Source organism: Pelophylax lessonae, assembly GCF_965119305.1.
Source record: "Pelophylax lessonae genome assembly, chromosome: 5".
NCBI lineage: Eukaryota > Metazoa > Chordata > Amphibia > Anura > Ranidae > Pelophylax > Pelophylax lessonae.
The window spans coordinates 497,838,568-497,852,370 of record NC_138772.1 but is presented as its reverse complement, the minus strand read 5'-3'; the positions used below and the strand labels follow the sequence as shown (position 1 = coordinate 497,852,370).

General features: G+C 44.2%; 1 protein-coding gene across 1 annotated transcript in view; it reads left to right on the top strand.

Annotated features, from left to right (window-relative positions):
• The window catches only part of NUDCD1 (NudC domain containing 1), a 366,332-nt gene that overhangs the window by 17,114 nt on the left and 335,415 nt on the right, over positions 1–13,803 (top strand). Inside the window, exon 2 of the mRNA XM_082259772.1 lies at positions 9,096–9,250. Within this exon, the coding sequence (XP_082115898.1) occupies positions 9,096–9,250 (155 nt within the window). The remainder of the gene's footprint in view (positions 1–9,095; positions 9,251–13,803) is intronic.

The window sequence follows — 13,803 nt, the reverse complement described above, 5'->3', positions numbered from 1 at the left end:
CTTCAGCAGGGACAGGGAAGATGGTTAAAATTGATGGGAAGATGGATGGAGCCAAATGCAGGACCATTCTGGAAGAAAACCTGATGGAGTCTGCAAAAGACCCGAGACTGGGACGGAGATTTGTCTTCCAACAAGACAATGATCCAAAACATAAAGCAAAATCTACAATGGAATGCTTCGCAAATAAACCTATCCAGGTGTTAGAATGGCCAAGTCAAAGTCCAGACCTGAATCCAATCGAGAATCTGTGAAAAGAACTGAAAACTGCTGTTCACAAACGCTCTCCATCCAACCTCACTGAGCTCGAGCTGTTTTGCAAGGAGGAATGGGCAAAACTGATAGAGACATACCCCAAGCGACATACAGCTGTAATCGCAGCAAAAGGTGGCGCTACAAAGTATTAACTGAAGGGGGCTGAATAATTTTGCATGCCAAATTTTTCAGTTTTTTATTTGTTAAAGTTTGAAATATCCAATAAATTTAGTTTCACTTCATGATTGTGTCCCACTTGTTGATTCTTCACAAAAAATTAAAGTTTTATGTCTTTAAGTTTGAAGCCTGAAATGTGGCAAAAGGTTGCAAAGTTCAAGGGGGCCGAATAGTTTTGCAAGGCACTGTATAAGGTCCAAGGCACTGTATAAGGTCCAACCTAACAACAGCTAGGAATGAGATGGATACATAATAATGAAAGCTTGAATGGGTTCAGCACACTTTCCTGAGACCAGAGGAATGGAAAGGGTGGTGTGTAAGCCTCTGCATTCCTCTTACCGTAGCCTTTCCGGGGTTGGTGCTCATTGCTGAGACAAACTGCCGTTACGATGGATCCATCTCCTTCCTAGCTGTTGTCTCATCGGCCACAGGAGGAGGGGAGAAGGGGCAGTGCTGTTGCACACTCTCTCTCTGTTTCCATAGAAAGCATAGCAAGAGCTACCAGCAAATAGAAACCTTTTTATAAGGTTTGTTAAAATCCTTGCAGTGTATGTAATTTGCCTGAAAGGCTTTTCATTCAAGAAATCTGGAATTTCACTTATTTTTTCACAGACAGTTCTTTGTGGAAGATCTGCCGGTAACTCAATAAATGGGAAGTCATTGTCTGATCTATGCTAGGTGTTTTCTGTGTCGCTGCCAAATCCTCTGCCCCAGATCAGCGTGGCTCAGTTTTCTTGCAGAATCTGACAAAGTTGTTGGGTCAGATTATCTGAACATCTCTCTGTACAATTTGCGTGACCCAGGGCTGATTGAGACTGTTAGAGGTAACCCTCTGCTCTTTCTTGCTCTAATCATTATCTCTGGGTGTTGCCATGGCAGCAGGCTATGTATGACTTTTTTTTTTTTTTTTTTTTTTTTTTTACAGCGTGTGTAATATTTAATTTTGGAAGCAAAGGAAAAGACTGCTTTTAAAGTTTTTCACTTTCTGATGTGTATTTATAGGCTTTCTGCAAAAACATTTAATTTTTTATTTTTCTTTTAGCAGCTTGTTTTTAATATACCAAGTGTCTGCCTGGTACATATAGATAAATGGCTGAATAAAATTAGATCTTGCATTGGTTTTAGCTAATAAATGCAGGAGAAAAGGAATCCTAATAATATGCAAGAACAACCCCTGAGGATCGGCATATGGGAAATGCTGTCATCTTGATCCCTGATTCCGCATTTAGTGAGCCTCTCACCTACAACAACCATAAAGGAGGGTTCAGAAATTTCACTGACTGCATGCTTGTTCCTGGGTAGTGCCATTGGAGTGATGGCCCCTGCAATTTTAGGTCCACATCTAAGCACTCATATTCTGCATTAAAATAAATGTTTTGTTTTATTTAATACAATTTTTTGTTGCTTTTAGATGCACTTTAATGTCAGCATTCATCTTTGCTGAAGATTATAGGCTGGCCCAGAATGCTGGGAGTTGTGGTTCCTCTACAGTTGGATGGTGCATGCGATTGTCACAGAGATATAAATGATGAAGTGTATCTTCCGTAATGATTGTGGGTTTAGCTGAGCACTCCACAGATATGTACAGTTGAAGTCTCTATGAAGTATATAATATGTATTCAAAACCCTGAATACATAATTAGATGTTCCACTCTAAGCATTGATGCAGAAGTGTTTGTTACAGTTAACAACATGCAAATCCATTGCAGTCAGTCTTAAGTGCGCTTTTGTTCTTGATTGGTTTAGAGGAAAATGTCCATTATTAAGAAATACATTACTGAACATGGATGTCACCAGTAGTCTTTTTTTTTTTTTTTTGTAAAGGAGGGAAAATGGTCCATCGAAATATAAAAGGTGCTTTAGTTCGCTTTCCTATGTAAGTTGAGCGTTTGCACCTGGTGTGTATTAATGATGCTGAGCAGAAAGAATCTATATGAATGGGCCTGTACTGTGAGGTTGGCTTTGCTTTGCACTGTGTCTGGATAAACTAACCAGGGTTTATATTCAAACTAGAGAGTGAAAAATCTGGTGCAGCCCTGCATAGTAACCAATCGGCTTTAAGTTTTTTTTTTTTTTTGTCAAAGCTTTCTTGAACAAGCCGAAGTCAGCTGATTGGCTACCACACACAGCTGCACCAGATTTTTGCTCTCTCCAGTTTTAGTAAATCAACCCTACTCTGTATTATTGAGTTTTCACCACCTATTAGGCCTCATTCAGATGGGCATACTGACCATTATACCCCATGCATAGGACCATCTTAACCTACGTGAGATGCACAGGTGTTCTGTACATCAGCGTGCAAGCAGTCCAGTTGATGGGACTATCTGTATTTGGGGCCAAGCATCCATGTGGCTGTCAAATAGGGGCCAGTGACTGTGTCTGTACAACTACTGCACCCCAATAGACATGAATGGTAACTCTGCGCATCCTGAACAGGTGAAGATGGCCCTTCGCACCGGTTTACAGATCTGTACGCCCCTGTAAATGTTTCCAATGCACTATTCCCAACGCACACATTCCTTTAGAAATGGCTTTGTATTTAAGGGGGTGCTGCAGAAGCAACCAGCTGGAACTGTATATAGTCAGAGTGAGAAAATGTCACCAGCACACCATGGATCTTCAGAGCGGGTCCAAAGCTTTATTCAGCAATCGTATTGTTACAGCAAAGAACAATGCAAAGAACCTCCCACCAATCCGTGAGCAAAAAATGACTTCAGCCCCACCCCCTGACAACGCAATGATGTCATATTCCCGCCATGTGCATAAACTTTCAAACAATAATAGAACAATCCCATGTACAGTTGTGCTCAAATGTTTGCATACCCTGGCAGAAATCATGAAATTTTGGCATTGATATTAGAAATATGACTGATCGTACCGAAAAAACCTGTCTCTTATTTAAAAACTTCCCGCTCATCATAAAGCAAACGTTGACGGCAAAGTTATCCTAAGACCCCGTTCAGACTGGGGCGACACGACTTGGTGGGGCGACCTGTGAAGTCTCGGCGCAAATTGCACGGACTTCATATCATTGAAGTCAATGCAAGTTGCCTCCAGGTCGCCCCAAAGCAGTACAGGACCCTTCCACACAGAAGTAGCACGACTCTGTAGCCGCAGCAGTGGAAACGTAGCCTTAGATTAGTTTTACTTGTTTGTTTACCACAGGATTTGCTGCAGTAAATGATGGACCAAACAAATCTCTTTGCATTGAAATGTATTGCCTCCAACCCCAATTCCTCCTACGCCCGTATGTTTCATTGACGTCGTCTCACACTAGACAAGTTCAAATTGTTTTTGGGCCTTACATTTAATATGTGGCTTACAAAGAAACATGAATTGCATGCCTACTGGTCCACCAACCCCATCCAACACATGCTGCTTTATTCTGCTTTCATGTCCAGGACACACCATGGCATTATTGTGTGCCTCCTACATTTTAATGAAAAAAATGATTTTTAATTTAATTTTTTTTTCTTGAATGTTATATAGCGGAAGATGATTTTTTTTTTTTTTTTTTTCAGAAAGGTCCCTCCTTCTTTTTGTTTGTGTGTGTGTGTGTGTGTATTTTTTTTTTAATAGCGCAACAAATAAAAATCCCAGAGGTGATCAAATACCACCAAAAGAAAGCTCTATTTGTGGGGAAAAAAGGACATCAATTTTTTTTGGGTACAGCGTTGCACGACCGCTCAATTGTCAGGTAAAGTTAACGCAGTGCCGTATCGCTAAAAATGGCCTGGTCATTAAGGGGGTAAAACCTTCCCTTCCCAGAAGTGGTTAAAGCGGAGTTCCACCCTGGGAATACTTTTTTTAATAAAAATACCCCCGGGACAGTCAGGGCTAGTACATTCCACAATGGCTAGCCTCTGATCTGTCCCGGGTTGCACTTACCTTTTTAGGAGAAATACTTACCTTGAAAAAGTATTGTCCAGCGCTGCCATCTCAGGTGTGGGCAGCTTGAAGCCAGCACGATCCTCTTCTGCGTCCTCTTCCGTCTTCTTCGGTCCCACGATGCACTGCACCGGCCCCGCCGTCACTTCCGGTGCCGCAGCGTCATCCCTGCACAGCTTCTGGACATGCCCAGAAGCTGTTTAGAAGGGAATGACGCGCCTGCACCGGAACTGACGTTGGGGCTGGTGCAGGCGCATTGATTCCTGGGAGCGATGACGTTCAGCTCCCAGGAATCATTGCAAAGCCAGGAAGTGACGAATCGCCGTGGCCGCCGGGGGGAGGAAGAGGAAGTAAGGTAAGTATATTTTCTTCTAAACAAAGTAAGTAAAAAAAAAAAAAAAAAATTGCGATTATCCATTTGTTTTTCAGGTGACCCGGAGCGAGAAGATGGAGGTAAGTATAAATTTAGGGTGGAACTCCACTTTAAGCATTCCCTGCTTAATCCAGCATGTGAGTGAGTTTTTATTTTGAGGACTTGTTCGCACCACATGGCAGGTGTCTCTAGAGGGACTGATCTGCGCTGCAGTATAATTTTGTATATGCTGCTATGTGTTGCTTACAGTTTGTGCCCTGTGGTGAGATTTCTTTTTAGCTGACATGCTGCAGTATGATAAAATGCTGACTCTTATTTTTTTTTTTTTCCTTGCCACACACACCAATACAGCACATGGTATGAACTGTCAAAACAGAAATTGAGGCCTTTGTTCTTGCATTAGTACCTGTTTGACCAACTCAGCCAAATGCAGATAGTGTGACCTAGCCCTTTGTTATACTGTATGCCGCTCAGGCAGTTTAGTATCCTCTAAACTGGAACTGGTAGGGTTATTGTATATTGCAATTTTTATTTCATTGTCAAAATGCTATTTTACTTTCTGCAAAATACTCCTGTAAAGCTTTTGAACAAGTGCTATTTTAGTGCCAAGATTCGTTAAAGTGGGGGGTAAACTCCCATGCATAATTTTTAACTATAGGTAAGCCTTTTTTTTTTTAAACAACATTTTATTAAAGTTTATCACATGAACAGGTCAGACATGACAGTGGTACAAGTCAAATACATTGGGATGATAAACAGAAGGCAATTCACTAAAATGAGTGAATAGAATTTTTAGACAAACTTCAAGATTTATCGGTTAACCCATGAGATGTGGGGGGGGGGAGGGAGAAAGGGGGATGGGGGGGGTACAGATGCAAGATCAGAATACCCGAGCAGATAAAGGAATGAGGCAATAACATAGTAATATTCTTGAATAGTAGTGGTTGAGCTTAGAAAGAACATGCAGTGGAGGATAGATGACACATTGCGGGTTTGAAAATCCAAGTGGGATATCTGCAGGGGATGGAAAGTGAAGTCAAACCGCAGACATCCCAACCTGCAAAAACTCATTTCAGGGAGGTCGCACCGACGCGCCTCCCCCCTGCGCGTGCGCACGACGCCTTTACCGCGCAAAAACAACCCCGCCCCCCCCCCAATCTGCACTAATTTAACACAACTAGAGAATGATCAAATTAAATGAAATCAGTATACAGAGGTTTACTTACTGAGAGATATTAAAGGAGCACTCTAACCACCATGACCACTTCCGTTTATTGTTTGACTCAGTAAGAACCTTATTTTGGCTTTATATTAACATTTTAGTATAGGTGTACCTTAAAGCTGAACTTTAATTTTCTTTTCACTAGAACTGAATGGAATGATAAGTCCCAGCATAAATCATACCTCTGTACCATGTTTCTCTGCTGTCTGCAGATTCTCTGATATTGTGGGTTTAGTTGAGGCTTTGTACCATGTGATAATCTGTATAGTCTGGATGTAGACTGAGGGCCTTACAGCCACTTCATGCTCAATCTCTAGCCTAGAACATACTCCTCTGTAGGGTTCCCAAGTTTGTCAATGATATAACTTCCTTCATAGCACTGATGGTGGGTGGGATGGAATACATCCTAATTAGCACATAATCCCACCTACAGGAAGAGTCCAGAACTCCCATGTCCTGCCTCACAAATCACAGCATCGTTCAAAAATGACTGAAAAACTGACAGGCGGACCACATCGGAAAGCTCACGTGAAAGGGGCCTAACAATAGTTACATAGGTTGAATAAAAAAAGTCTATCCAGTTCAACTAAAAGAAAACACTAAATAGCCCCCAAATAAACAATCCTATACCCACACTTGATCCAGAGGAATGCAAAAAAACCCAATAAAGCATGATCCAATTTGTTCAAGCAGGGGAAAAAAACTCCTTCCTGGAAATTAAGGAAAAAAGATGGAGGAGGGGGGCCAAACTTTCAAAGGAGCGGCGCCGTCTCCTGGATGTGGGGAAGGGTACCTGTCAAAAACAGGTACTCATTCTCCCCCCTGGAAGGTGCCAATGTGGCACCTGAGGGGGGAGGAAGCTAATGAGCAGAAGTTCCACTTTTGGGTGGAACTCCGCTTTAACCAAACCCCTGTTTTGAACCTATATTAGACAGGTTGATTTGGTTTGTTAGCAGACTGGTCGGTGAGTATGGTTTACTTAGGGCCGGTTGCTCTCACTCACCTCATCTAAAGTCCCAGTCTTTTTTTCCTTAATTTCCATCACAGGGATGGAGACGCAGAGTTTTACCAGGCTTGTGCCTCATTCAAAGTCCCAAAACTGCCCATACTTAACAAAAACGACTTCCTGAACCCCCCCAAAAGGGAAGCAGATCTTTCTTGGATCAACAATCTCTTGTGTTATTACCTAATAAATGTTGGTATCCAGTTAAATTTTGTTCATGTAGGAATGCATCCAGATTTTTTTTTTTTTTTTTTTTTAAATCTACTAAGCTGGTTAGAGGGAGTCTATTTCACATTTTCACAGCTATTCCTGTGAAGAAGCCTTTCTGTATTTGGAGGTTAAATCTATTTTCCTGTAGAGGTAAAGTGTGCCCCCTTGTCCTCTGTGATGACCTAACACAAAGTTCAGTATATGGACCCCTTATGTATTTATACATGTTGATCATATCCCCCCTTAATCTCTCAAGAGAGAATAAATTCTGTTCCTCTAATCTTTCCTCATAGCTGAGCTCCTCCATGCCTCTTATCAGTTTGGTTGCTCTTCTCTGCACTTTCTCCAGTTCCCCAATATCCTTTTTGAGAACTGGTGCCCAAAACTGAACTGCATATTCCAGATGAGGTCTTACTAATGATTTGTACAGGAGCAAAATTATATCTCTCTGCAGTCCGTAACGTTTTAGTACAAAAAAATATTTTGCTTGCTTTAGGAATTGCTGCTTGGGATTGCATGCCGCCATTAAAGGGGTTGTAAAGTCAGAAGGTTTTTTTATCTTAATGCATTCCTTGCATTACGTTAATAAACATTCTGTGTGTGGCAGCCTCCCCAGCACCCCCTAATACTTACCTGAGGTCCAGCATTGTCCACAAGTCCCTCGGCCGTCCGGAATTCTCCCTCCTGATTGGCTGGGACATAGCTGCAGCACCACTGGCTCCCATTGCTGTCCATCAAAGTCAGCCAATCAGGGTGGGGCTGAACTGCAGCTCCATGTGTATATTCAGGAATAGATACACGGAGCTGCAGCTCGACTTAGGTGCCCCCATAGCAAGCTGCTTGCTGTGGGGGCATTAGACAGGAGGGAGGGGCTTAGATCAGCAGAGAGGGACCTGAGAAGAGGAGGATCTGGGCTGCCCTGTGCAAAACCAACTGCACAGAGGAGGCAAGTATAACATGTTTATTAATTTATTTTTAAAACGAGACTTTACAATCACTTTAAAACTTATGATCTACCAGAACATCCAGATCCTTCACCATGGATTCTCCCCAGTTGTACCCTCCCTAGTATGTATGATGCATGCATATTACACTATGGTGATCAGGCATAGTAGAAAGACATGAGCGTTTTTATACCTTCATGAAGGCAGATGGATATGAAACCGATATTGACTCTGCACCGCAATACACATAGATCTATACCGGCAAACAGATCCGCGCATGGAGTGTTCACCGGCGGAGATGTCTATGTAGAGCGAACGCGTCTACTTATCTAAGAGAAGGTTTTCACTAACAGTAGTCTTTCCCCAATGCCGGTTCGCCCGTACTTGCTGACGAGCGTATTGCAAGCAAACCGACAACAGGAGCCATAATGACAATCTAATTAAAACACATCCTGAAAAATGTCCACACTAGTCCTAATAAAATTCCCCCAACATGTGTGCCCTAGCACTGACCGGCATTTGACAGTGCAGTAAATGCCGGTCACCGCACACAGTGTGAATTAGACCTAAATTCCAAACTCTGTATCAAAAATGGGTTTCAAAGTAAGGGTTCCAACACTCAGTCTTGGGGTACACCTCTAATCACTTTAGACCATTCAGAGTAGGAATCAATATTCCCTAGTAACTCGCACTTCTGAAGACTTTGATTTTTAAGAAATCAATGAGTGGACCGAAGAAGGGGTTTTATGTAACCTCCTGGAGTTGCTCTTAAACAATGAAGGTGAAGGCTAATGCAATGCTATTATTAGAATAAGTCTTACATACATTCACATTCTAATTTGTAGACCCTGCTGGAAACATGAGCAATGCTCGCTTCTCCAGTGTGTGCTCTAATCCAGCTTCTCCTTTCCTGCAGCTGGCGGGGATTGGACAGCGGGGTGCGCCATTATGAGGATAAGCTGTGAAAGGTTCAGCCTGGTCAGTGTGTAAAATTTAACTTTCTACCTGTCTGTGCCTCTCTTTCAGCTGTTGCAGAAGTAAAGCTTCGGGATGATCAGTACACGCTGGACCACATGCAGGCATATGGCATGTATAACTACCTTCACAGCAATCCATGGTGCTCGGATAGTGTGTATTATGTGGACCAACTTGGTAGAATCATGAACCTGGCAGTGACTCTGGTAAGAAATCTTTCACTCACAGATTTTCACATAATTTTAGGCCCCTTTCACACGGGCGCCTCCGCTATGCGGAATCCGTGTGCTCAGCGGGGGTGCTCTCTGCTGATCCCCGCTGAGCAGGCAGATGACAGGTCCATGTCTGCTCCTCTATGCATATCGGGCACAGTCCTGCTCTCCATTATGGGGCAATTGGATGGAAATGGACCGCCTGTCCGATCCGCCAGACAGATGGTGGGAATAGGAGCACCATCCGTCTGTTTTTAGCGGACAGGATCGATTGGCGGATGTGTCTCTGCTGACATCCGCTGTTCCATAGAAGAGACTGGAGGGTTTGATCAGGTCCGCCTGAAAAAAATCACAGGTGGATGTGATCGGACAGCCCGCGTGAAAGGGACCTTAGAGCTGAAATAACATTGGGAAAAGTGGGCATCCTAAAGCTGAATTCCAGCGAAACCTCATTCCCAACTGGGAGCCAATGCTGTTAACTCTCACAGTGCCTGAAGACAGCTGCTCAGGGCAGTATCCGGTGGCTGTGAAGGGGACAATGGTACTGAGGGTTTTGAGCAGATAATGGCATATGTGCAGGAAATGGAATACACACCACTAAACCTATCTAATGTGTACGGTGCTGTGTTACAAACCATAAAAAAATGACTAAACTTTAGTGGATGTAAAGTCTGCCGCCTGCCACCAAAAACCTTCAGTACCCCATTTCCTTAGTTCAGTAAATTATTTATAAATGCTCCAAAGAACCATCATTATATTCCTTACTGGGTTTTGAGTCGAATCCTCTCTCCCCCCTATTTTCTTGAAGCTGGTCTCATCTTGTTTGCTTCTCTGGGCTTAGTTCCCTTTCCCTCCTTCCTTCCACCGCCTCTGACGTAGGAAGCAAATCGTGTGCGCAGACCAGATTAAACCGAATTAAGGAAGAAGACTCATAAGAGGGAGCACCTGTGCTGGAAATGGTTGCCGATATCATCCTGGCATATGGCATTGGAAGGATGGCAGGAATGAGACGAATACTGCGCATATGCCAGTGACCTCACTATTAACCATTAAATCAATGTCAGCAAGGGGAGGGATTTGGGTGAACATAATGCAATCTAATAATACCATATGTTTACTTCTGCATTTAAAGTGGTTGTAAACCTTAGACACGATACGTGAACAAAGAATATCCCTCTTTTAGTGTGTCCAGTAAGACTACTAAATGTCATTTTTGTCTGCTGCTTCATTCCTCTGCTCTCCGCATGATTCACTTCTGACAAGTTTCCCTGACAGCAAGAGAAAAAAGGTGACAGAGGAGGGACCGCTAGATGATTGACAGCCTTAGCTCTGTTCCTGTGTGCTGTGTGAAGGTGGGGGGGGGGGGGGTTGCTTCCCGTCCCCCCTCCGATCAGCTTTTAGACCTCTCCTCAATAACTTCAGCTCTCTGCCCTCTTCTCTCTCTTTTTTTTTTTTTTTTTTTTAAACTCTGACAACCTTGTAAATTCTGGATTTTGAACAGGTGTAGAGAGGCAGATAAGAGACTGCAGATAAACGGGTACAACTTATGTAGGAGGGTTTGTTTCATCTCTGTGTATCCCCTGATGCCAGTCACTTCACTGGGTATATGTAAGGGTCCACAACCAAACATGCATGTTGGGGGCGGCACAGTGGTGTAGTGGTTAGCACTTTACCTAGAAGCAAAAAGGTCGCTGGTTCGAATCCCAACCATGACACCACCTGCCTGGAGTTTGCATGTTTTCTCTGTGCCTGCGTGGGTTTCCTCCAGGCACTTCGGTTTCCTCCCACACTCCTAAGACATGCTGGTAGGTTATTGGATCTGGTCTAAGTTGGCCCTACTATGTTTATGTATGAAAGTGAGTTGGGGAACCTGGATTATAAACTCCTTGAAGGTAGGGACTGATGTGAATGTACAATATATATGTAAAGCGTTGCGTAAATTGACAGCGCTAAATAAATGTTGTAAATGGGTATCAGAATTCAGAGACAGAATAACAACAAAGATATGCAGAAAAACACATTTGAAAAAGTTATATGGTTATTTGCATTTTAACGCTGACAGTAAGCAAATATGCCCCACAGAACTGGGCTTTTTTCTGTAAGTTCTCCTATTTCAGTACATGTGTTCTTCCCGGGATCGCGCCAGATCGTGTGCCCGCAGTGAGGGGACCGGAGTGTTAGTAACCGCTTTAGGTCTCAGACTAATGATTGGCAGGCAGGAGAACCCACCCCCAGTCATGTCATCACTGTGACAGCCAATCACAGTTAGCACATGAATGGGAATCCTGTCAAACCGATTTCAAGTATCTTTTTCTCCTCCAATCGTCTGTGAGGAGAAAGTCATACTGTTACTTTCACTGATATCTTTCTCGGAGTATAAAAAAGAAAAAAGTTAAACAAAATATAATAAGCCCACAATAGGTCTCTGGTTATTCTCTGATCTCCCCTGTTAGCATTAGTTTGTTAGGTGTAGTGACCGCTTCACTTCAGTTCAGTAATAATAGTGACAGTTTCAGTTTTAGAGAGATCTTATAATTTTTAGTGTAATTGTCACCACTAGTGTCAGTGCCCTCAGTTTGATCCTATTCCTGGTAGTGTACCTGTCACCGTTGTTCCGGCGTTCGTGTTCTTATCGCAACAAATCTCAGCGTTGGCCCTTCTGTCACCAATATTCTCAGCGTTGGCGTTTCTGTCACTAGTTAATATCCGTGTCCGTCACTGAGCTTTCGGGACTCCGGGTTAACTGGGGAAGTCACTTCTTCTCCCGGTTGATACGGACGCCCGAGCGCAGGCGGACACATCTCTCCCATTGTGTTGGGCGGACAGTATCTGGTATTTGGGGGTCACCATATCCCCCAGGGTGCAGGACTTCTGTGATATCAACCTCTCTCCTCTCCTCCAAACCTTTAGGGACAGGCTCAGAGCTTGGGCGAATCTGCCATTAACATTGATAGGGAGGATCAATCTAGTCAAGATGAAACTGCTCCCCCCACTCCTGTACATTTTACGCCAAGCCCCCGTGTGGATTCCTAAGCGGATCTTTAAACAGTTCCACTCCCTGATGGCTGCCTTCCTCTGGGGTGCCCATCCCCCTAGACTGCGCTTAGATGTACTGCAGCGGCCCTGGACCCATGGCGGTTTGGCCTGCCCTGACTTTTTCAAATATTTTGTGGCTGGCCTGTTGACTCATGCGCACAATTGGCTCGTCACGGATACTTCCAACTCTGCTGTGGTTCTTGAGGCTGCCCTGGTGGGGTCATATGAGGCTCTGCGTAATGCTCTCTTGCGTGGGCCCCAGGCCCCGTATCCCCTCACGGCCTCCATGAAGGCGGTCATCAGGGCCTGGGAGACGGTTTCCCCTTACGCCAGAACTGACCTTAGCCATCTGTCTCCGAACCTCCCCCTTTGGAGGAATCCGGTTTTGCCAGAATTTCAGTCCATACCTGACCCTTCCCTCTGGGCAGTGAAGGGAGTTCGTTGTATTTCCCACATATGTTCAGAGGATGGCCTCCTTAGTTTTGACCAACTTAGGGCCAAGTTTGATTTACCCAACTCCTATTTTTTCCGATTCTTGCAGCTTCGTCACGCTTTCCGGACCCAGTTTGGGGACTCTCCCCCAAATTTGACTCCGGGTGATTTAGAATTGGTCCTCAGGGATAAGGATCTGCAGAAACCGCTCTCCTCCATCTACAGATCACTGCTACCGGGTGTGCATGTGGGTCTGGAGGGGTTGCAGGCGTTCTGGGTGACGGAGGTGCCAGCGTTGGATTCAGAGGACTGGGAAGATGTCTGGGATTATCCCTTCAAACATTTAGTGTCATCCAGGGATCGCTTAGTCCAATTTAAAATTTTACATAGGTTTCATTATACGCCCTTCAGACTACATCGGATGTCGGCCGACTTCCCGTATGTCTGCTGGAGGTGCGGTTCTGCTGCCCCTTCTTACGCACATATGATCTGGCACTGCCCGCCCTTGCAAGGCTTTTGGTCTGAGGTCCTGAGCTTCATTGCCAGTTTAACGACTATTTCGGTCCCAGCCAGCGTTGAGACCTGTTTCTTGGGACTTGTGAATGCGTTGGCCCATTCTGTAGCTGTCCGCACCCTATTGGGTTTGTTGCTTTTTTATGCAAGGAAGTTGGTGGTGATGCGCTGGAGGGACTCGGGGACTCCGGCCCTGTCGCAGTGGAAGAAGTTGGTGAACTCAATGGTACCATTGTACATGATGGCTGTCTATAAATTCAGGGGGTCTCCCGATAAATTTCACAAGGTCTGGCACATCTGGACGGAAGCTACTGAGACTGCTGATGAGCCCCCTGTACAGGATCCTAGTGTCTCATTGGCTACCGGGTAGAGTCTCCCTGTTTATGTAAACTGATATGATCTATTGGGATTTTTTCCTTCTCACACTCTCTAACTTGACCACACTGGACCTCGCTATCTGATAATTGTACACATCTAACTGTCGGTACTCTGTACCGTGACACATGACACCCTTCTTCGGATTTTTTTTTCTTTTTTTAGTGCTGCAGCCTCGCTGGGGGTTGGGG